Source organism: Channa argus, chromosome 22, assembly GCF_033026475.1.
Source record: "Channa argus isolate prfri chromosome 22, Channa argus male v1.0, whole genome shotgun sequence".
In the NCBI taxonomy this organism is placed as follows: domain Eukaryota; kingdom Metazoa; phylum Chordata; class Actinopteri; order Anabantiformes; family Channidae; genus Channa; species Channa argus.
This window is the reverse complement of record NC_090218.1, coordinates 5625081-5647593: the sequence shown is the minus strand read 5'-3', so window position 1 is coordinate 5647593 and position 22513 is coordinate 5625081. Positions and strand designations below refer to the sequence as shown.

The window sequence follows — 22513 nt, the reverse complement described above, 5'->3', positions numbered from 1 at the left end:
TACTTTACAGTGAATCAAGAAGAAAAAAATGCTGAACTAAAGGGAGAGAAACGATCCTGAGAGTTTCAGATGGTAAATTGAAAAGTCTGTGATTGTCCTTCAGGTGCTCTGTTCATCTTGAGCGTAACAGTGGTCCAGCTGTATGGTGTTCTGTAGAGGTCTGATGAGTTTCGGCCCCCCTGTGGAGCTTCATCATACTGTGTGTATCAATGCGGTCGTCCCCTCTGTTGCTGAGGATTGAAATACAGTAGAAGTACAATGGACCTGAGCAAAAGGGAGAGTAAGCACATTTTCTGTTTAAAGCCAAAGCTCGTTAGTGATACTATGACATTGAATTTTAATTTTCCATTTTGATTTATTATTCACATGTGGAATAGTTCTACTGGCTTGTTAGCATGGTTAGCTTTACTCTTTGAAAGCGAGGGCTGCAGCTATTTATATCTTCCAGTCTGAGGCATGCTAGACCGATCTAGAAACCCTTTCTGCAGTGTGATAAAATATATTGGGAAAGAAAAATAATCAATTAAAAGTCTCACAGCTAAACCCAGTGCTCTTCTCAAATCCTCCTAATAACATAATCTTCTTCGAAGCCAGCTGAAATTTTTTAGGTGTTACACTGTTTCCTTTTGGTTTCATTATCTTTTCTGTTTCAGTCTTTTAGGCTTAAATTATAACGTGACTTTTTTGAACTCTCATCTGTCTGATTTTGTATGTATGAGTATATGAGGAGTTAAGAATCCAGGCTAAACCGCTCACCTCTCCGTGTCTTAGAGCGCCTCAATTCTGCTCCACTTCCCTAAATTCCTCCTTATCCTTGCTCAGCTGCTATTTCCAGATGCTGGGATTTTTGGTAGGGTGCCACTGGGAATAGGAAGAACAATAAAAAAAAGTTCCATCCTTCCTTAACGTCACCTTATTTCGTTGTGTTTTCTAAGAGCATCCATCTCCCTAGCCCCTCGGGGTAAGCTCATCCTTTGCTCCCTGATTCCCTAGTTGGATGAGGCGGCTGGTGGATGAATGTCGATGATCCCTATTGTGAGGAGGTAATGGAGCTGTCTGTAGTGTCGTTCCTCTTTCTTTCAACTTTCTTTTCTCACTCATCTTTGCCACATTTTAAGAAAGACTGCGGGGAGATTGTTAATCAAAAGTCTGCTATGACCTCTTACATAGTGTACTGTGCTTTAAGTGTGGCTGTAGAGTTGAAGAGAAGGCTGGAGGGAGATGACAACATGAACTTAGACCCAAGGAGGAAATAGGAAGATGTGTAGAGGGAGTGGAAGTCAAGAAAGGTCTTCTACTAGGTTATATGAAATTTCATGGGCAGGAATCTGGCTTATGGCTTATAATTTTCAGAGACAGATATAAATTGTGAGTAGATATAAAAGTGAGTAGAGCTAGCTGCAGTTTTTGAAGTTTTAAGTAGTTGTATAAATAGAACATATTCTATTTTTGACCTCCTGGAAAATGGGTCTTTTCCAATATGCTGTAACAACTCACACTAATTTCTATTGCACTGATTTGCTACAAAGACCCTCATTATAAATAAAACATGAATTTCACAAGGAAAGCACACACTCATTACCAACCACTGAACTGTAAATTAACTGTTAAACCCAACATTCCTGTTCCCTGTTTGCTCTATATTTTAATACTTTTATTATCAATCTTATTTTTATAGGAAACTTGGAAAACTGCACTAATTAAATTAGTTTTTTGGGGGGGGAGGGGCTTTTAGGGAAAGATTTTTATATGAGAAGTCTAGGTTAAGTTTGAATGGACTGAGTCTTCTACTAATTGCTTCTGTTCAGTTAACAATTAAGGTGCTGAGGGCTGATCTGAAAATACAGTACTTGAACTAATAGAGAATTAGGAAATAAAGAGTTTTTAATTACGCTGCAGATGAACATTCCAGTCATTAAAGACACTGCTAGTGATTTTCAGCTGGACGTTTGTAACATTCATATTTTTTTTCTTAATTTTTATACAAAATGAATGAGGATAAATTCAATGACTATTTTTTGAAATAAAAAACTAAACATTTGGGCCCTAACAATTTAATTTAAAATTTAATAAAGATGTGGCTTGAGCCTAAAGTCTGTGCGGAAGGCATGTTGAACAATGACCTGGTTGCTATTGCTTATAAGTATATAACTAAAACATATATTGATTGGTAGTTATTCATTTCAAGGCCTGATAAACATATTAATTTCTGCGCTACTATTCATGTAAATGCTACATGATATTTGTGTTCTTAAATATTGTTGTTGTCTTCCATGTCTGGCACGTTCATGCCATTGTGTCTTTGTGTGGCTTTGTGTGTGTGTGTGTGTGTGTGTGTGTGTGTGTGTGTGTGTGTGTGTGTGTGTGTGTGTGTGTGTGTGTTTTTTCAAAATGGGGAGTTAATCTGTGGGAGGAGGTGTGTGAGTGGGGGTGCAGGGTGTGTCTAAGAAGCCTTCATATGCCATATTTGGATTGAAGGCACTCTCTCCACATTGTATACGTGTGTGTTTCAGTCTGGCACCCCTGCCCCTTGTGTTAATATTCAAATAATATTGAGCTGCTTTGTTTGTATTACCTGTTTCTTGTGGACTAGTGAGTGCACGTGCGAGAGAGTTGATAAATGAATGATCCTACTCACCTCTAGCTTTAGTCTCCTCCACCTACATCTGCGCATTCTCTCTGGCAGCACACTCAAACACTTACACACACACAAAAAATATGCACAGTGCTCCCTTCCTTCTCTGTAGCCCACATCATTGCCGGGCAGGGGTTATTTTATATTCATGCTGGCCTACTTCAGCTCTCTCCCTTGGTGCACACAGGCACATCTGTGAAGTATAGCTAACTGTGTAGCTATTCATCATGCTGCATACTGCAGTGGATGATGGTCCATTAGAGCAAACTTTTATAGCGTGTTTTTGGATGTGTGTATACAACTGTTATTTTATGCTTCAGACATCTACCAGCTCTCTGTTATGCTCATATGTCTCCAATAGCTTTAAAGACAGTGTCATTAGTTGTAAAAAGTCATTATCACCACATTATTAGTTAGTTGCTATGAATCCAAAATATTTACTACTTAAGTTTCCTCACTGTCTTCTGCAGTGGACAGTGCTGCATGTTGTCCACATTTAATAAACTCAAATCAGTAAATGTAGATCAGATTTGTGACCTCAAAAATATTTTATCTAGCATGTTCAGCAAAGACAGTGAGGGTTAAACAAGGATTTCAAGCACAATGTTAATAGTGTAATTAAGGCTATTTGTAATTTGTAAGATCTGCACTGCATTTAATTCTGTATCCACATTGGTTATAAGGGTCCAAAGTGACTGCTGACATGACCTGACATGTTGGCATGTTTTGCCGACTTATGTAAGCTTGTGAGAAATGCTCTTTATTCACTAAAAGTGTGTATAGTTGTTGAAACCATAAAAGTCTGTTATGTAAAAGAAAAAAAATTCCAAATACGAGAAGCTTTTAGCTTTCAAAAAGCATCTGTAAAATATGTTTTTTTCCAGCTTTAAACTGAAAAAAAGACAGTCATAAAAATTCACACTAGTGAGTTCAGTTCATATGTGATTGCATATGTTTAGTTTTTTGTAAGGCTGTACTAAAATTAGAATAACTAACATGCTAATGCTAAGCAACATTAATGCTTTTCATTTTCACTTTCTTAGTTAACCATAACAGCATGAAAAGCTATTTAGCATAAAATATAGAGCACATTTGCATTGGCGACTTGTGGCATTAGTTTTACAGGTATTTGTTTCCTAAGTATTGTTTATATTAAAGTTTGTACCTGATATCCGCATTTTGGGAACATGAATGTCTATCTATCTATCCATCCATATATCCATCCATCCATTTGGTGTCACAGGGTTCTGGAGCCTATCCCAGCTGTCATCTGTGGAGAGGCGGGGTACGCCCTGGACATGTTGCCAGTTAATTTCTGGGCCACAGAGAGACATACACAGACAGAAAACCATCACTCTCACATCCACACCTATGGGTCCTTTTAGATTAACCAATTAAACAGCTCCCTCCCTTGGACTGTGGGAGGGAACTGGAGAACATGCAAACTCCACACAGAAAGGCAGCCGCCGGACATGAATGGGCAAAGCAAATTGCACTGTCCTATAGTCTTCCATCTGACACAGGAAATGACGGCATCAGCCATTAGGATTGGGTCGATCCATAATATCAACACCATTTACACTAGGTTTTAAAATGCATCTTGGGGAATCAGATCACAGTTGGCTCAAGTCTGTTGCTGTGGTGCTCTTAAAACACATTTGGTCCCATAGCTTTTGTAGTGTAAACACTAATTTGTCCTGACACACCCCTGATGGAGATGTTAGAGGAAAATACATCATCAGTGATTAATGCAGAACATAGTGGTTGTATTGGTGAGGGCAGCCAACTCTCATAAGGGAAAAAAAGAAAAACAAACAGCTGTGCACAACTCCTTTAAATAGTTTTTTATCACTTGTATGATGCAATTCTGGCCATTTGTGCATGGCCTTTTGACCTCTGAAGGACACCTGCGAGACGCATGTATGTAGACAGGTGCAAACAGTTTCTCATCTGTCTAATTGTGTTCAGCTTACCACCATGCATTTTAAAACAAAGTGTTAACAGGGTCACACAGTAGCTGGTGTAGTATTTTCGTCATGACCAATGTGGTGGACCAATCAACCGACAAACCCACCTACTTGCTTTTAGTCAGGTATACATGTAAACAAAGTGTCAGAAATAGTCAAAAAAACAATCTGGTCTCACTCATCCCTTGAGGTGATCTTTCATTGCCTGATTTTTCCCACCCTACTCAGAAACACTGGAAAAGAGAGAGATGAAGAAAAGGCTTTTGCGGTTAATACCTTTCTTTGGTAGAGACACACTGTGCTACCCTCTTGCATCTCCTCCCCCTCACCCACCCTCTCAAACCCCACTGTGCCCCCTGCTACAATCAAGCTCTGGTTCTCAGAAAACTATTAGGTTGCAACACAGTATGTGGATGGAGAAGAGCATACTCTCATAATCAGGCTAATATATGGAGCCACATGGGTGTTGCTTCTAATCTGCGTTTGCTCTCGGTGCCGGTTGCACAGGCATTGCATACTGAAATGTTAGTTAATTTAATTACTTTTTTAATTGTATTTTGTATGAATGGATTTAAACTATATTATTATATTATATTGGTTTTCTAAAAAGGACAAGATCAGCACCAGTTTTTTTACTCACTCACCCTCCACCCTGCTAAGAGCTAAACTTGCACTAGAAGTTTTGTTTTAAATCTTAATCTTATAATCCTAATGTAAATCAAATGTTTATTTACTCTTCTAAGCCTTTGGCCTTATTGAGCACGAGTGCTCTCAATGATGGAAGAGCATGCTGGCCATGCTATGTGATATTTGAGAATGTTTTTTGTGGTGTTCTGACCTTTTGATAGGAAATTGTTTTTTGGAAGTGAATTTCACATTTGACATCCTCATCTGGGCAGCTTGATTTTCTTTTTAAGAAAGTATCTTGATAATATTCTGAACTTTTATAATGTGTGTGAGTGTGTGCCATTATATAATACTATTGTGGTAATTTGTGTTATTTGGAAATAAATATATATATATTTTATTAGGACTGAACCATTGTTGGTCTAAAATATTGGCCACTGAAACCCAACTGCATTAGGGCATTTAACTTTGATGTCAGTAGCTCTTTTAACCAATGAAAAATCATTAATCTGAATTTCAATCACTCGTCTACTTTAGTAATTATAGATATTTATTGCAAAAGCATTGTATTTGAAACACGTTTCCATCGTTCAGTTTTAGTTGCCACTACGTATTGTGATAAACTTTTAGGTCTTATCTTACTTGCATCCATTAGTTATCCATTAGTATCTGTTAAAGATATCCTCCAGGAGGATGTCACTTTTTGTAAATGATTCCATCGTAATGGAAGCTGTGTGTGATAAAGTATTTTTTATTGCATACCCTAAGGGCATGCAAGTGAGGCAAACGTTCCTTTGTAGAAACAGAAGAAGCTGATGTGAAAATATGGTTCGTGTTAAAATTACTATTGGTCAAAATGTGCAAAACATTTGAATTTTGATACAAATTCAGGCTAGTTTTTTATTTTCTTGTGTTTACATGCATGTGCATGTGTGTTAATCCCAAACCCGTCTTCTGATGATGGGTTACTGAGAGTCATTTGAGCTGTTTGCTGCCTCCCTTATCCTCCATCAGCTGTGGCTCAATGGATCGGTTATGTCCATTGTTTTGTGCACATAGGTGTGTGTGTGTGTATGTCTGTGTGTATTTGTGCTTGTACCATATCTGATGCAGCACATACAGTGAATCAAACAAACAGATTAGTCATTGTGATTTACCACCAGCCTGGCCTGAGTCTGAAGAGCTTATCTGCTGACCTCTGAACTTAGTTCTACCTACTTCACCTAACAGAGGAGACACACACACACACACACACACACACACACACACACACAAACACTCAAATACCTTAAGAAACAATGCTTGTAATGATCCATGAAACAGCAACAAATATTTTAATCTGTTTTACACTTTATTGGTCTGACCAAACATTATGTTTAGTTGCACAGAAGGAATAAGGAGTTCACAGCAAGCTTCAGTTACTTTGTCTTCATTTTAATCTCTGATAAACCCAGTGGGCAACATGCAGCATCCCCTGTAGGACTTTACTTCCTGTCAGCTCCTTTGAAAAGAGCCCACTTGCGTTGAGTCAGGAAACCAAGGCGTGAAGGCCTCTTTCAAGTGCCATGGCTTAACCTAGAGTTTTTCCTTTTGATGTTCCCTTGATGTAACACGCAAGGATGCCCTCGTTGGTTCCAAAAAAAATTAGAAGAGAGAAAATTTTATCTGTCTCTTGTTCTCACCTTTTCTTTTAAACCATAACTCCTGAGGTCTTTTCACACATTGCAGTTTCTGGTCTTGTAAAGGGTTCTCTTGCTACCACAGTATTTAGAGTTGATGTAAATCTGTTGGGTTTGAGAGATTAAATGTGTGCGTTCTTTGGGTGACTTTCACGTTTGATTTTCTGCTATTTGCTCAGCTATGCTTGCTATTACTGCTAATGCCATCCTAATTTGATAATGTCAGTGCTTTATATGTTTTTATTTCAGTCGTCCCTATTGTCTTCTTTTCATTAGAGGGTCCCAGCTTACACTGGATGTCACTGGATGTACTGTTGAAACTCAATTGCAAGGCCATAGCTTGAGTTGGTATTATGTAGTATAAAGATAGATGCAAATTTATTCATGAGAAAGTGCAGTGAATTATTACTTTAGCTGGGAGGCATCATTCTAACTTATTCACTAATGCTGTTAGTCTCAAGCAGTATTTTTGGTCACTAAATTTAAATGCAAAAATGCTTCTTTTTTTTTACCCCCCCCTTTTTTTTTAGCATTTCCGTTTCGTCACAGAAACCGTCAAAGTTAATTTGCCTAACTACTTTATAGTTAGGTAAACAATGGCAGGAAGCTACTTTTAGTTGCAGAAATGATTCAGACCACCACTCAAATCAAGTTCATATCATAGAAATCTGTTAAGACATTTTTTGTTGATATCCTGCCAACAAAATATTGGTTAATTTTATGATATCCTACCAACAAACTGTACAAGGATTGAAAAAATAATAGTGTAGCCAAACTATCACCAAACAAGCTACATGTGGTCAAATGTGTGTTTATTTGTTAACATAAATATTTGTCTCTCTTTGCATTTGTACTCGCTGACTTTATATGAGTATTCCCTTAACTTTTTTACATATTACATTTACATATTTTGTTATGTTAGAGCCTTATTTCAAAATGAATTAAATTAATTATTTTCTTTAAAATTCTACAAACAATACACCATAACAATGCCAATGTGAAAGAAGTTTGAAACCTTCACTGAATACTTTGTTGAAGCACCTTTAGCACCAATTATAGCCTTAAGTCTTATTTATTCTTCTGGTGCATCATACATTTTTCTGCATATTAAGTTGCTGGTATTGATGTACTGTGACATGGTAATGGTGAAGCTACAGCATGTGAATTTGTAAATTAGTAAATGCATCTACAATAATAAGGTTTGTGTGTGTGTGTGTGTGTGTGTGTGTGTGTGTGTGTGTGTAAGAGGATCATTAATGTGTAGTATTCTGTCAAACAAAAAGGAAAAAAAATGTTATTTTGTTTTTCGGCTAATAGCATGCAACAAGGCTTATTGCTAGATCCGTTACTAAGCCTCTTTGGCCAGTCAGGTGGCAGACATTTTATGAAGTCAGAGTTGTGATCACTTGGCTGCAATCCTCAATCCCCGCTGTGTTTATGTACATGCATGAATTTCTGTCCGCGATTTTTCAGTCAGTCGTGAACGGACTGGTTCTGTTGTGCTGCGGCATCTACCCACAGAAGAACTCTTAAGGCTTTGAATATTGTGTCGGACTCATTTTTCTGTCACACACTTTCAGGCCTTGACAACAGTGAAGGTATTAATATGGCAATTAGAACAGCTGCAGTTTCAGCTGTTTGTCAATGATTTGAGCAGTCTTGGTGAAGGATCTGTCCTGTAGCGTCACGCTGTCAGTTTCTGTCAGCAGAGAGAGCAGGAGCTGTCCATTGTGCTGAAAAGAGTCTGCTGCATTTGTCTGTCCGCTCTGTTTATCTGCCATTTTTCACTGCCTTCTCAAGCAAACACTCACTCTTTTACCTGTGCTGTTCATTTCCTTTCTGCCCTGTTTGTAATGTCTGACCTCACTTTCTCGCAGTCTCCTTTTGCTTTCTTCATCTCTTCTTATTCTTCTATGCTTATTTTAAAGCTACTTTGCCTCAAACTTAAGTAAACAGTGTTTGAAAAATTGCCCTTTTTTCACAAACTGCTCATATGCTAATAAAACATTGCCTCGTTATTATTATGATTGGATTATTCTGGAACATTTCACAGTATCTCTGCAGTTTTCTTCATCTATCTTCACTCATGCCGTCATTCTTGTGAATCGCTGCTGCTGCTGTTGTGCGCGTGCACGAATGTGTTAGTGATAAACTAAGTGAGAGTGCATGTTCGAGTGACTAAGACCTAGAAGACTTTTTGCAATGAATTGTTAAAAAGGCTTTTGCCCTTTGAATGCTGTGTGTTGTAGCTGATTTTGTCAAGTCTGTGTGAGGTTTGATGTGTATTTGTCTGTGTTTGTGTGCAGGATGTTTTAAGTTGGCACTTGACAAGGTTTGAGTCAGATGTTGGAGGCGGCAAAAGGCACACTGAACTGGTCTGCAGTAAAGTAGAGAATTTCTAGAGGCTTTCATAAAGACTCAGCACATTATTACTGTCTCACTTTACCTTCTGTGACTCCCTTTTTTTTTTTTTTTTTTTTTTTACCCAGCACTCCCTTTTTTAGTTTCTGGGAGTGTTAATAGAAACTGACAAGCCAATACATGGGAACACTCAATAGCTTTGCTTTCCTTTGATGTATGTACAGACGCACTGTTATGGGTATTTTTATGGAAAATGTGCCCAGGGTACAGCTCTTGGCACTGAGAACACAAATGTAAGTGTTTTGAATCCGATGGAACTGTAAAGCGTACACTTATTTGCTAAATTGAAGGGAGCAGTTGCCTGATTGGAATTTTCCACCTTCCCTCACACAACACCCTTGACAGGATCACATTGGCTGCTTGGAAACAAGCTTTCTTTGTCCATGGGGAACAACATTTATGCATACTCTACTTTTTCCATTAACCCCAAAAATGATGCAAAAATTGAAAAGCCCTGTACTAAAAAACAAAATTGTACTGACTGTGGGGGAAAATGCATATCCTGATCCACTAGATAAACAAACCTTAGCCCAGATTATTTTCTCCCAGTTTCTCTGTATTGGCTTTGTGATTCGATGGTTTATGTGGGAGAGGGATGAGAACAGTATTGATGTCAATGAGGGAAGTGCGGTTGCTACTCTGTGTGGCTGACATATCAGCTTGTAATGAACTGCCATCTGCACTGTCCTACTGGGAATATGCAATGTGTGTATAAAGATTCAGAGTGTATGCGTATTGTGTAATTATTATTTGAGAGATGGTATACAGACATATTTGTCCACTTTTTGTATGAATTTTTCCATGATACATTATGCTTTTCTTACAAATGCATTTCTTACAAAATGAAATGCTCACGTGTAGCAGTTTTTGTAAGGTCAAAGAATCACCAGTGCTTTACAAAAAATCGATGATGATTGTTTATGCCAAATTTAAAAGCAATCTCTTTGAAAACACTGGGGCGGCTGTGGTTCAGATGTACAGTACCAGTACTTGCTGGGTTGAAGGTTAAATCCTCAACTCTTCCAGTCCACACGTTGAAGTATCCTTGAACTCTAATTATTAAATATATTGGCAAGCTCCTTTTTGATATTCAATAGTCATTATTTAAGCATTATCATTACCAGTTGTTAATAAATGCGTGCATGGATATACTATGCATTCATACTGTACTTGTGCAGTACTGCCCAGTGTAGCTATAACAGACCACCTGCACACAATACAGTTTGCCTATTCACAGACTTTGCTGTCACTAAGAGGACTTTACTTCGGATCTTTATTTATAATGTTCCCATGTCAATTCATGTCAAAGATGGGACTAGCTGTTGTAGTTTGTCCACAGAATGGACAAAGATATTGTTTGACTGCAGCATACTATGATTTAAACATTTGCATACATTGTTTCATGAATTGAAATCTACTTATAAATGTTTGTGCATTGTCTGGAAATAGTATTTGGAATTTACTCTAATTCAAGCATAATGTATCTTACTCTAAGTGTGCAGTACACATCGTCTCTTAATGCTGGAAATGCTCATTTTGTGTTTGTATGAAGCATTTATGAACTATGAACACACGCGGGCACACACACACACACACACACACACACAACCAGACACACGCACACACACACACACACACACACACACACACACACAGATGCACATACACAAAAAAAAACTACCTTGCTTGCCCTGGGTGAACCACCCTTATATCCCCAGTGTGGATTTACGTAATTGCTGGTGTATTTGCAGTGTCTGATGTGTTTGTTGCTTTTCTTCTGCAGTATACTTTAGTTTTCCCTCTTCTGGTGTTGTGTGAGGTAAAATACCCATATTTCATCTATACCAGTTATTAGATATTTGTTACACACATGGCTGACGTCTTTATTTTGCTGACTCTGCTTGTGTCTGTGTGTGTGTGTGTGTGCTGACAGTGTGATTGTGACGTTATTGCTCTGAATAGGGTTTCACGACTGGGGGCTGTCTATTTTTTTTTTTATCATCTGCCATCTGTGCAGCCACTGGTACAATGGCCCATGGGAAATGCAATCCAGGAGCCCCGCCCCCTCCTCCCTATGTGTCTGGAGGCTACAATCAGTCAACATGTCATTGTTGATCACAATCATAGACCGAGAGACACATACAGTTTGCTGTCCTTTTTCACTGCAACTCATCACCTCTTTTTGTTTAGTCTCCTCATCACCACTTTCACACTTTCTATTCGCAGCTTTCCAGAGTTTATAATTTAGGATCAACATATTGTGTTATTGAATTATCTAACAATTATATTAGAGGATTATTTAGTTAATCATTTAGTTTTGGAAATGTCAAGCAATAATAAGTCAAAATACATTTCAGAGACTGAGATGATGTCTTCAGACGTTTGGCCAAAACCCAAACAAATGCGACTGAACATGGTATAAAACAAAGAAAAACAAAAATCCTCACATTACAGAAGCTGTAAATCCAAAGATGACATATTTAAAATGAATGTTTTCTGGAGTCCAAAACCCAAAGATCCTCAGATTACATCATGTGACGAAATGAAAAGCAGCAAATCCGCACTCATAAGATGCTGGGCCCAGCAACTATTTGGCAGTTTGGCATGACAAAATGTCCTGAACTGTTATTTGATGATCAAAATTGTTGGATGGTGTCACTGCTTCAGCGAGTCCTACTTTAACCAATATACTATTTTTTTGCTCTAAATATTCTATTACTCTTGTTTTTGAAGCCCCATATTTCTGGTATACTGTATATATTACTCTAAGAGCTGTAGCAGTGATAAAAATGAACTGCTGCTCTTATCAATGCTGTTTATCAAAATGAGGTCATGCAGAAAACAGAATGTGGATTATTGAGTGTTTAGTGGCTAGTTTAGCCCCAGTGTAATCCATGTCTTTTCAGAGATTTGCCATGGTCATCATCTGTGCACTAAACCCTGTACTGCACATTGTACGGCTGTGGGCAATAAAATCGCTTTGCCATCCAGATAAGAAAGCACAATAGCGTTCAGCCTCTGTCTTGCCCTCATTTTCTTTTTCCCTCCATCTCTCATGTTCACTCTCTCAAACACTTTCCCCTCTGCTTGGTCTGATTTCTCCTGCCCCTTTGCAGTTCACACCATTCATTCTCTTTGTTTGTTTTTCTCCCTTTCGTCTCCCTCTCTAGTTCCTTTCCCCCCCTCACTCTCCTTCAATTTTGCTCTCCTGCGCTCTGTTGAGCCCTCTTGGTGAAGCGTTAAGTGTGTAATCTGTGATCTCATGTCTAGATGGGCCTCTCGTCTACTCTCTCACTCTGCGCACAAAGGGACTGAATGGCCGCAGCTCACTCAGAGGACACAAATGAGTAATGAGCCCCACACACACACACACACACACACACACCAAACAAACATGTACACACCTAGCAGCGCACTCCCAGAGGCTTTGAAGTTGCATATTGATGATGCTAGCTCCAAAGGCTCAATTTAATGTGCAAGAGGCAGAGGAGGTAGCTATTGACCATCCACTCGCCACCGCTGACCTGTCATTTCTGATGGCTGTAATGAGCAACAGGTGTCTCTTTTGCCAGCTTTTGCATTGATAGTCATCCAATTTTCAACAGTCAGTCATAGTAATCAGCTAACATAATGGCTCGTTTGACCATATAATGGGTGGGTCTGTGGTGGGTCTGCGATAGATCGTTTTCAATTACATAATAATGATTAAAATTATTGTGGGGCCTTTCATAATACACTCCTGAAATGAATACTGAAGAGATTAAAACCAATAATTTAATTAGAAATGCAGTGTAAAAAAAAAACCATTAGAAACACCTGAGCCTTTAATACTAATAAAATGTGTATTTTATTAAGCAGCAGATATCATTTTCAGATAATTTGTAATGATTATTTTTATTTTTAGTGTTTTAGTATTTTAGTCAAGTGGGTCATGTTTGTCACACTGTATTACAAAAAACCCACTTTGTTTTTTAGGTTTTTAATGTAAAGTAAAGTATGTAATGTATTGTACAGGTACAATAAAATAAATAAATATTAGTTCATCCACAAATTCATAATATTTTCATGGCTGTTTTTTTTCAGCCTGGGCAGGCTTGAGGGTGCATGTTAATCTCTGACAGTTCTACTTTTTCAGCCTTGCTAGATAATGTCCTTAGCATTGTTAAGAAAATAAAATTTACCAGTGTTGAAATTTTTCTGACAAGTGACCTCTTGTGGACTCAGATCCTATATGTCCTCTCACAGATCTAATGTAAGAAAGGAGCACTGCTGTGGTTCTGAAAGCTTTTTCAAGGGTAAGGTTTACCATTAAACATGACACAGAAGACAGAGGTTTACATTTGGTCAATACGGATATAACCTTGACCCCAGTATTTTCCAATCGCAACCATGTGTAGTTGCCTGGACCTAACCAAGCCGTATAGTGGTTATAATAGGTATCTTTACACTGATTCCCAAGTGAGATTTCTACTTTCCATTTGGCTTTATTTAGCTTTTTATGAGAGGACGCCTGTGCATTTCTGACTGAATTGAAAACTTTATATTTCCCTCAGAGTAACTGAGGACTGTTTCTGGGCAGTGCTGATGAGAAATGGTCAGATGGAAAGAGGGGCTGTTTGTTTTTCGAGCCTCTTATGAAAGCTGGTTTTGGCTGGTCGAGGTCCCTGCTCATATAAGCTCTTTGTGGCCTAAAGATGGTCCTGGCACTGACCCCCACACTCCTCAAACCCCCACCCCCTCCCCGACACAGGCAGTCTGATACCAAGCTGAGTGCCAGCATCCTTCAGGGTCTGAATGAGCAGCACAGCAAAGCTGGTCAGGAAAGACTAAGAAACAGGAACAGGGGAGAGTGGCAATGCAGAGGTGTTCAAACACAGAACGGAAACATGAAATGACACATTTAAACAATGAATTCCCTCTTTGAAAGGTGAAAAAATAGTTGTATCCGGTGGACAGACTTCTTTCAAGCCCATAATTGCTCCAGAGGGGAGTCCAGATGGAGAGAGAGATTCTGTTACTGAAGGTGTTCCAAGGTTAAACAATACATACCCACACAATTTTTTTTCTATTCATAAAAAAGTGGAATCTGATATTTCTGTAACAATCGCATGTACTGTAGCCCATACAGTAGGTGTGTTACATTCATAAGCACCAGCACAATACAATTCAGCTTCAAGTGTACTCAATTTCTTAACTTCTTAACCAAAGTTAACTTCTTGGCCAAAGTCCCATTTGCTGGTTTCCTTTGTTTGTGAGCGGAATAAACATATCATTGCTACACTTGGGGGACAATAATTGTCATTATGCAGCCAAAACAAAGATCTCTGACAAGTTGCAAAGCGGTTGCTGATCTCAGCACTAACATTGCCTTGGAGGCGAGAGTGGGTGGCACAACCAAGCCCCCTTTTTTATCCAAAAGGGATGAGGCACAATGTGTGTGTCCTTTAACTGCCAGTGTTGACGTGGTGAAGGCCCCTCGTGTGTGCTCAGTGGTGTGATTAGATGTCCATTCCCAAGTAGGTTGACATCATGGGCACACACAGCGGGGTAAAAAGAGAGATCGAAGGTTCCAAGTGCTTATGCAAAGAAAACATGTTCCCTTATAAAACTAATTAGTCACCTTTTTTCTCTGTGTGGCAACGATGGTGATGGTGCTTGAGTGCACTCGAGTGTGCTCAGGCTGCTTATGATCAACCTTGTTGCCATTTAGGCAGCATGTTTATTTATACATCAATTAAAAGCCCTACTCGAGCAGATAATGTGCACGGAAATGCTCTTTAATTTTTATGGAAGCCACATTAAATGGAGAACATATATTTGAGGGATATTTTCTCCTTTCCTTTTACTTTTCCATTTCTCCGTCTGACTGTCCTTCTCTCTTTTCTGATGTTCTTGGCCCAGGCAGCTCTTGGCAGTGTCACTCCGTTTTTAGTCGCTTTTCCAGACATTGCCTCTGGTGGAGAGGAGATAATAATTACAGTATCTGGCCACTTGCTTCTTTCTCCCTCCCTGCGTTTCCTGTGCTCATCTTCGTGTTTCTCTGTATTAGTTACGCGACTCAATTTGTTGCCGTTGTTTGCATCAGCCCTCTCATCTTCCTGTGATGTTCTGTACATGGGTGGGAAGTGTAAGCGAAGAGAGATTAGGCTTGTGCTGTACATGTGTAGAGATACCCTCGGGATGTGTGTGTTTCCGTGTTGAAGTTGCTGTGTATCTGTTAGCGGGTTTCTACAAAGCCTGCCTTCGCCACCTCGCCTTAGGATTCCGTTGAATCGCACATCTTCAGACTCGCAGGTTGTATAGATGCTGTAGGACGCAGCGGTCCCCAGTGAGCTGTATAATTGAAAACCTCAAAGGAGAGGGGAAATTTCAATGTGGAATGAATTAATTTTCCGCTTTTATTCTGCACGCCTCTTTCAGGGGTCCTCTCTAATCTGTGCTAATGCCTTTGCAGAGGGCACTGGATCAATTCACTTGACTCAGAGAGAGAATGGGACAGAATGAGATTGACAAATGAAAGGGTAGTTATTCTGTCCAACACATCGACGGAGATGAGAAGGAGGTAGAAGAACACCGAGTTTGTACACTTGAATGAGCGTTGCTAGCAGGTAGCAGTTGAGTATGTCAGTGGAGCAAGATGAAAAGAATGTACAACAGGTGCTACTAAGAGGTGTTGCTAATATACCATTTATAGGTCTCAGATTATAGCCTTTTTAAGTCCCCTGTGGTTCTGACTTTTGCTTTATAAGTGATTTTTCCTACATACCTTTACCTCGTGTTTTGAAAATTTGGCCTTGCATAATATTGCAGTGTTAAAGCTAACATGCTTTGCGGCCAATCTTGCATCATCATCATTTTTTGCAAGGCTATTACTGGGTTTGGTTTTTTGTGAAATTATATCTGAAGTTTCTTTAAAATAATAGCATGGGTAAGTGTCTATCCAAGTGTAACTCAATATTTCAGAAAACCAACAAGAGAAAATGTAAATTTTCATCAAAAAACTGATTGTTTGAATGTCATTATGGACAGGAGTCAGCATCAGCAGTCTTGACTGATGTCCCCTATAGGTAGGAGCTGCTCTGTAGTATTTGCTCTGACACCTGTTGATCATGTTCAGCCACATATTTTCACCATGCTTACACCCATGTTCCCAACAACATTAAAACTGTGGATGTTAATGTTGATACACATTTGATCACATAATTTTTTAGGTTGAATACCCCTTATTTTGGAGAGGGCTTGTTTGCTGCTGTTTAAGTCGGCAATTACATCATTATTCAACTAGGTAAAAAAAAAAAAATCAGTGTTTTTTAGTCAATTAGTGTTTTTGTTTTTTGCAACTACAGTTTTAGGACTATTCTGTAAAAACTAAATCCTGATCTTATTATTTCATAAGTTACATGAGTTTGCACAGACAATACCAAGATTCATAGGGGCACTACACAAGTATATATTTTTCCATTCTGTTAATAGAGTTTTGGGGGCATAAAATATCATTGTAGATGAGTTTGGATTAAGACCTTTTAAGCTAACTCCTCTGGCCCCTCCCTAAGTGTGAAGATGCACACCTTGCATTGATTTCCGCCCCCACATAACTACCAGCGATTGTGCTGGTCTTCACATTGTATTTTTTTTTATATACTGGATGGAACAGACGAGACAGGAATGCTCCAGCTGCGTTCAGAATGGATTTTCTGTTTAAAGGTTGCCTAAACACACACAGGATGAAGTGTTGAGAATAAACCCTTATTCAACGCAACGAAAATTCAGTTTTCAGTTTTGCCACAAATTGACCTGGAGCCTGTAATTCACTGGCACAGACACCAAGCGACACTTCAGAATTTAGCTATCAGAGGTCTACTCTCCCTTTTCATTTCTTTGTGAAACATGCTGTACTCTACTTGAATTTTCTATTAGTTTCCATCTCTTACGCATGCAAAGACCACATTTACACAGACAGATTTTGCTGTTGGTGTCTTTACCTCTGCTCAGAGTCTTTTTTTTTTCTGCTGGCTTCTCCTAACTCATTGCATGTTTCTGTTAAATCTGATTTAATAACCTCAGCGGTGCTCTCTTAGCTTGTTGGTTGCTATGGCTACCATTTCCTGGATAGTGGTGAAGATGAACTGTGTGGGTATGCTGCTGTTCATATGGTGCATGAGTGAGTGTGCTAGTGTGTGAGGCACAGTGATAGGAAGGCTTCACTTTCACAAGTAATTACAGTGCATCAACCATTAAGAGACAAAACCTTTGCGCTTTATATAAAAAGTATGATATCTTCTGACTAATGCTGTGTGCGAGGACAGGGACTGAAACAGGTCTGTGTGTGCATCTATATGTGCTAACATGGTTGTGTGTGTGTATCTGAGTGAGCAGAGGAGGCCATTTTTATGCTTGGTGTATTTAGAGAGTCATTGTAGTTCACACAGGAGAGTGCTGCTCTCCTCACCTCAGAAAGAGAGGGAGCAGGAGAGTAGACAGGAGTTTGTGTGTATGTGCAGATGAAGGACATTTATTTGTTGCAGTGTGTGCAGCTCCCAGCAGAAGAAATGCTTTTCTAACCACAATCAGCATCCATCAGAGGCCAGCCATCCCTCTCCAAAAGACAAAAGTTTAAATGCTTCACTTAATCATTCTCTCTTTTTTTTTCTCTCCTCCTATTTGCTATACCCCCATATACCCCCCCTCCTCTCTTCACCACCCTTTACACCCTTTCCCATCTCTTTCCTGCCTCCCAAACTCTGTCCCTCCTCCCCTTCTGCTCTTCCTCCTCCTCCACCTTTTCCCTGTCCTTCATCCTCCTTCTCCAGCTGGTGGGTGGCGAGTTTGACCTGGAGATGAACTTCATCATCCAGGAGGCGGAGAGCATCAGTTGCATGGTGGAGTTGTTGTCCCACTGCGAGGTGACATGCCAGGCTGAGATCTGGAGCATGTTCACAGCCATCCTCCGCAAGAGCGTGCGCAACCTGCAGACCAGCACAGAGGTGGGCCTCATCCAGCAGGTGCTGCTCAAGATGAGCACTGTGGACGACATGATTGCAGGTAAGCAACAGATAGATGTAGGATAGTCTCATTTTAAACTAGAATTCCAACTTTTTGTTCAGGGTTGTGACTTTTTTTTCTGTTATTTCAGACTTTTTTGCTTTGATGTCTGACTTTAAGCTCAGAAATCTTACTTTTTCCAAACTTTGAAATCCGTTTTTTTGAGAAGTAAGAATTTTAAGTGGAAAGTCTAAACCCAGCCCCCACTTACTATTACGAAAAGTGTAAGTGCAATTCAGAATCTCTGCTATGAATTCTACTTTTACAAAGCTTAAACATCTTCACCTCTGCCTGTTTTATTGATGCTGTAGTGGTGTGTGTTTCAAATATTTTTGGCCCTGTTGTATATAAATGCTGTGAACAGTGAGTGCATAGAGTATTGTGAATGAACTTTGTATCAACTTATGAAGTGACATTATTGCAAAGCCCGGTTTGTTGAAAGTTTTCTGTTACTGTAATTATTCTGTAAATCTTCTTGACCTTGGTTTAGAGTTTTCAAAAAGTGCCTTTCAAAATGACACCAAAAAAACCTGTTTTCAGGATTGGGTTGAGTGTAGATGGAAAAACACATTTTCATTAACTGGGAATAAAAAGGGGGATGCCACATGCCATTAAAATCTTGATTTATTATTTTTTTTACTTTGTACACTATATTATTTTCTTTAGAGCTTAAACCACAAATGTGTTCTAGCATACTACAAGTTGCAAGTTTTGTTCATAAATTATTTTGTTTTCAGAAGTTCAGTTCAGAGACGGTAGATGATATGTTTCCCTCATCTTGGAATTGTCCCTGTAACAAAATACATTTTTTGTGTATATGTGTGTTTGCCCTGTGGTCACACATTCATAACAACCCACTGGTGCAGTAGAAGCAGAGTAGCAGAGTAATGATCACAACATGTTTCTGTGTGTGCTGCGATTTTTATGGAGGACTTGACTGCAAAACAGCTCGTACACATTAGTTTCTTTACACGATCATTTTGACCTTAATGATGCTTTGGAGCGTGTGTCCTCTCCTTCCCTCCTCACTGTGTCCTCTGTGTCCTGCCTACCACAGCAGGATACGTAATGTGTTTTATAACTTTTATGGCTCACCACAGAATCGTATTCACTTCTTAAATCAATTTAAAGCCAATTGTCACAGACAACCTTTCACTATTTAAAATGACCTACATGCACTGAAAACAGGGCTTAGGGGTTTTAAATCTAGGACATTGCGTTTTCCTCTCATACCCAGCACCACAGTGAGCTAGCCTTCTGCTTTATTCCCTATTGCTGGGCTCTGGCTAATGAAATATGGTGGGAAGACTCTATTCATATGTAGTGGACCTAATGGGGAAGGAGAGCCGTTGTAAACAGATTGTCTCACTCAGAGAGGCCGCAATTTTTCCTCTGCCATAACCTCACTGATCTGTTATGGCTGTGTAAAGTGAGAGCCAAAAAGGCAGGAAGGTGATTTTGACTTAACAAATCTCTTGAAATAAAATTTCCTTTTAAAATATTTAGGTAAATATTCAGATCTAAAAATGTTTAAAGCCTTGCTTTTGCCAGTGTAATGAGATGTGGTCATTAAACAAGAGCTCTTTTTTGTGTTTTTGTCAGGTTGGCAGGTTTTGTGAGAACAGTGTCTTGCCTATTAAAAGATAAACAAATTAACGGAATAGCTTGACAGTTTGATAAATATGCTTCTTGATGCTTGCCAAGAGATAGATGAGAAGACTGATGCCACCTTTTATCTCTCTATGTTGACTATACGGACATAAAGAGTAACTTAGTTTAATAATGTATTTGGATTTTACACTGTTTTTGTGCTGGTGGATTATTTATTTACTTTTTAATTTTTTGACAGGGTGAAGGTAGGTGTTCATTCTTAAATCTGCCGGTTGTTCCAGCTTTGTATTTGGTGCACAAACATGACTGAAGTAATTATCTAAGTCTATCTAAGAGCCATATGACCTAATACAGCAAACAATTCCGTTTAAAACAGTTAAAAGACAAAGATCATGTCTGCAGATTTTCCTTCCTAGATTCAAATTGGACATCCTAGAGTCCACCAAGACCAGCATATACTTCATACACTATGTAGCAATTCCAGCGTCTAAGAGTTTATTGATACAATTTCTTATATGAAATCAACATGGATAAACAAGCCCTGTGTACACAATATCCAATCACTGTTGCTAAAGAATAACAGAGAGGATTGTTTGTTTAGCTAATAGCTGAGAGTTCTTAATATTGCCTCAATGTTTTCTCTCATATTACTTGATCTATTAAGATCAATATATGCTAATATAATAAAAGATATTACTGTGTGGTAAACACAGTCACTGTATTAAGTAATGCTGTGACAAGCAAATCTATTCCAGATTCAAGGTTGTGCATTTTGTAAACAACAGAGGAGCTCTCACTTACAAAGACGCACACACAGTCCTTATTTTCAATCTTATACCCAATTTCTGCCTCTGTCTGGGTTTTTTAGACCTCCTGGTGGACATGCTGGGAGTCATGGCCAGTTACAGCATCACAGTCAAGGAGCTGAAGCTGCTCTTCAGTATGTTGAGGGGCGACAACGGCATCTGGGTAAGTTGTTGGACACAAGCCTTACTCAAAGCAATTAGAGTTTTAAATTGTCTCTCAGTGGGTCCTGTAACCTGTATGAGCACTGTGATATTTTTGCTTAAAAGGCACATGTAGGTGCAAATGCTGTGCAGCAAATATTAACATTGGAGAAAATGTCAAGATCTAACAACATTATCACTACTGTGTCTTCTTTCTCATCACAAATTCCTTCCTTGTTATTCACATTGTGAGCATTTTAAATATCGATGACTGGAGATTGACAGTGCCTTGAAATATCACTTACGCTACAATAGATCACAAGTCTATCGTCTCCAATTGGAGAGGGAGCTTTAGTCCAAACCACCATAGTGGCTCTGATGGCACCAGCTGCATAAGAAAACTCTTTACTCACTTTACTCTGCATTGTTTGTGTTAACTAGAGCTGGAATTCATGATTTGAGTCAATTTTGCTTGTCTCCAATAACAAATTAGTCTTTATTGTGCAGTATTACATACTGTGTGTGAACTTTGTCTCTTTGTGTTTACTATATTAAGAGAGATTTAGGATCTTAATAACATTTTAAATGCTGTTATTAAAAATTTATTAGTGGTACAGCATGAGTTTGTGTTTATGTGACACGTGTCATTTAATATGGCTCCAGTAGACGTGTGTGTGTATGTTTGGATTGATTTGTGAGTGTATGCCAAGACAAGGGCAATTTAGCCTAATTAACGGTTGTTTTTTCCTCTTGTAATTGTCTTTATAAATGCAACAAAGGTTGGGATATGTTATTTTTCACAGCCTAATCAGCTATGAAGGTGAAACAATAAAGAAATAGGCTGTGAGTCCCTTTGGTAAAATTGACATATTTTGGCAACACTTCACCAAGTATGCAGGTTGAATAGTGGACTTTTTATTCTGAATTCAGATTTCTTTTTAGTTTCGAACTTACTCTTTTCAGTGCCTTCAGGTATTTGCGATGGTACGAGTGCAACAATCATTTTGATGAATCCCCTGTGGATTTTGCTTGACCTTGCAATTAAAAATATAATAAAGTGTGTCTGAGTGAGGGAGGAGAGGTGAACATGCGCCACAATGTTCATGTCATGAAGTCAGACATTTTATGCTGCAATAATCAGAAAAAGGTTAGTGAAATTCTGGAGAGACTGTCTTGTATAACGACCATAGTTTTTTTTTTCTATTGTTTATTTCTCTCTTGTATACACATTTTATTGCTGTAGGCTATTAAATTCCATTTATTAAGTGTTTGATTCTAATTTAAAAAATTAGCAATTAAGTTTTTATTCATTATTCTTCTTCTTCTTCTTCTTCTTCTTATTATTATTATTATTATTATGGATGAAATAGTGGGGAGAGTTGAGCACCGCTGATGCTGAGTCATGCTTACTTTTAGCGCTACAATGCCTTTAAGTACCTGTTAATGAGATTAATTTAGGAGATGAGAGTTGGGAGTGCTTGATACAAATTCCACTTAAAGTGCTACATGTTGTCTTCAGCTTAACTGTCCCCTGTTGTTTGCTGATTGAACCAGCTTCCAGTCACTGGGTTTTAGCTGATTCAG

General features: G+C 38.7%; 1 protein-coding gene across 19 annotated transcripts in view; it reads left to right on the top strand.

Annotated features, from left to right (window-relative positions):
* nbeaa (neurobeachin a) overlaps positions 1-22513 on the top strand; it is an 86793-nt gene that overhangs the window by 7130 nt on the left and 57150 nt on the right. For all 19 annotated transcript variants that reach the window (XM_067491936.1, XM_067491935.1, XM_067491928.1 and 16 more), the window contains exons 2-3: positions 18140-18371; positions 20851-20951. In XM_067491936.1, the coding sequence (XP_067348037.1) occupies positions 18140-18371; positions 20851-20951 (333 nt within the window). The remainder of the gene's footprint in view (positions 1-18139; positions 18372-20850; positions 20952-22513) is intronic.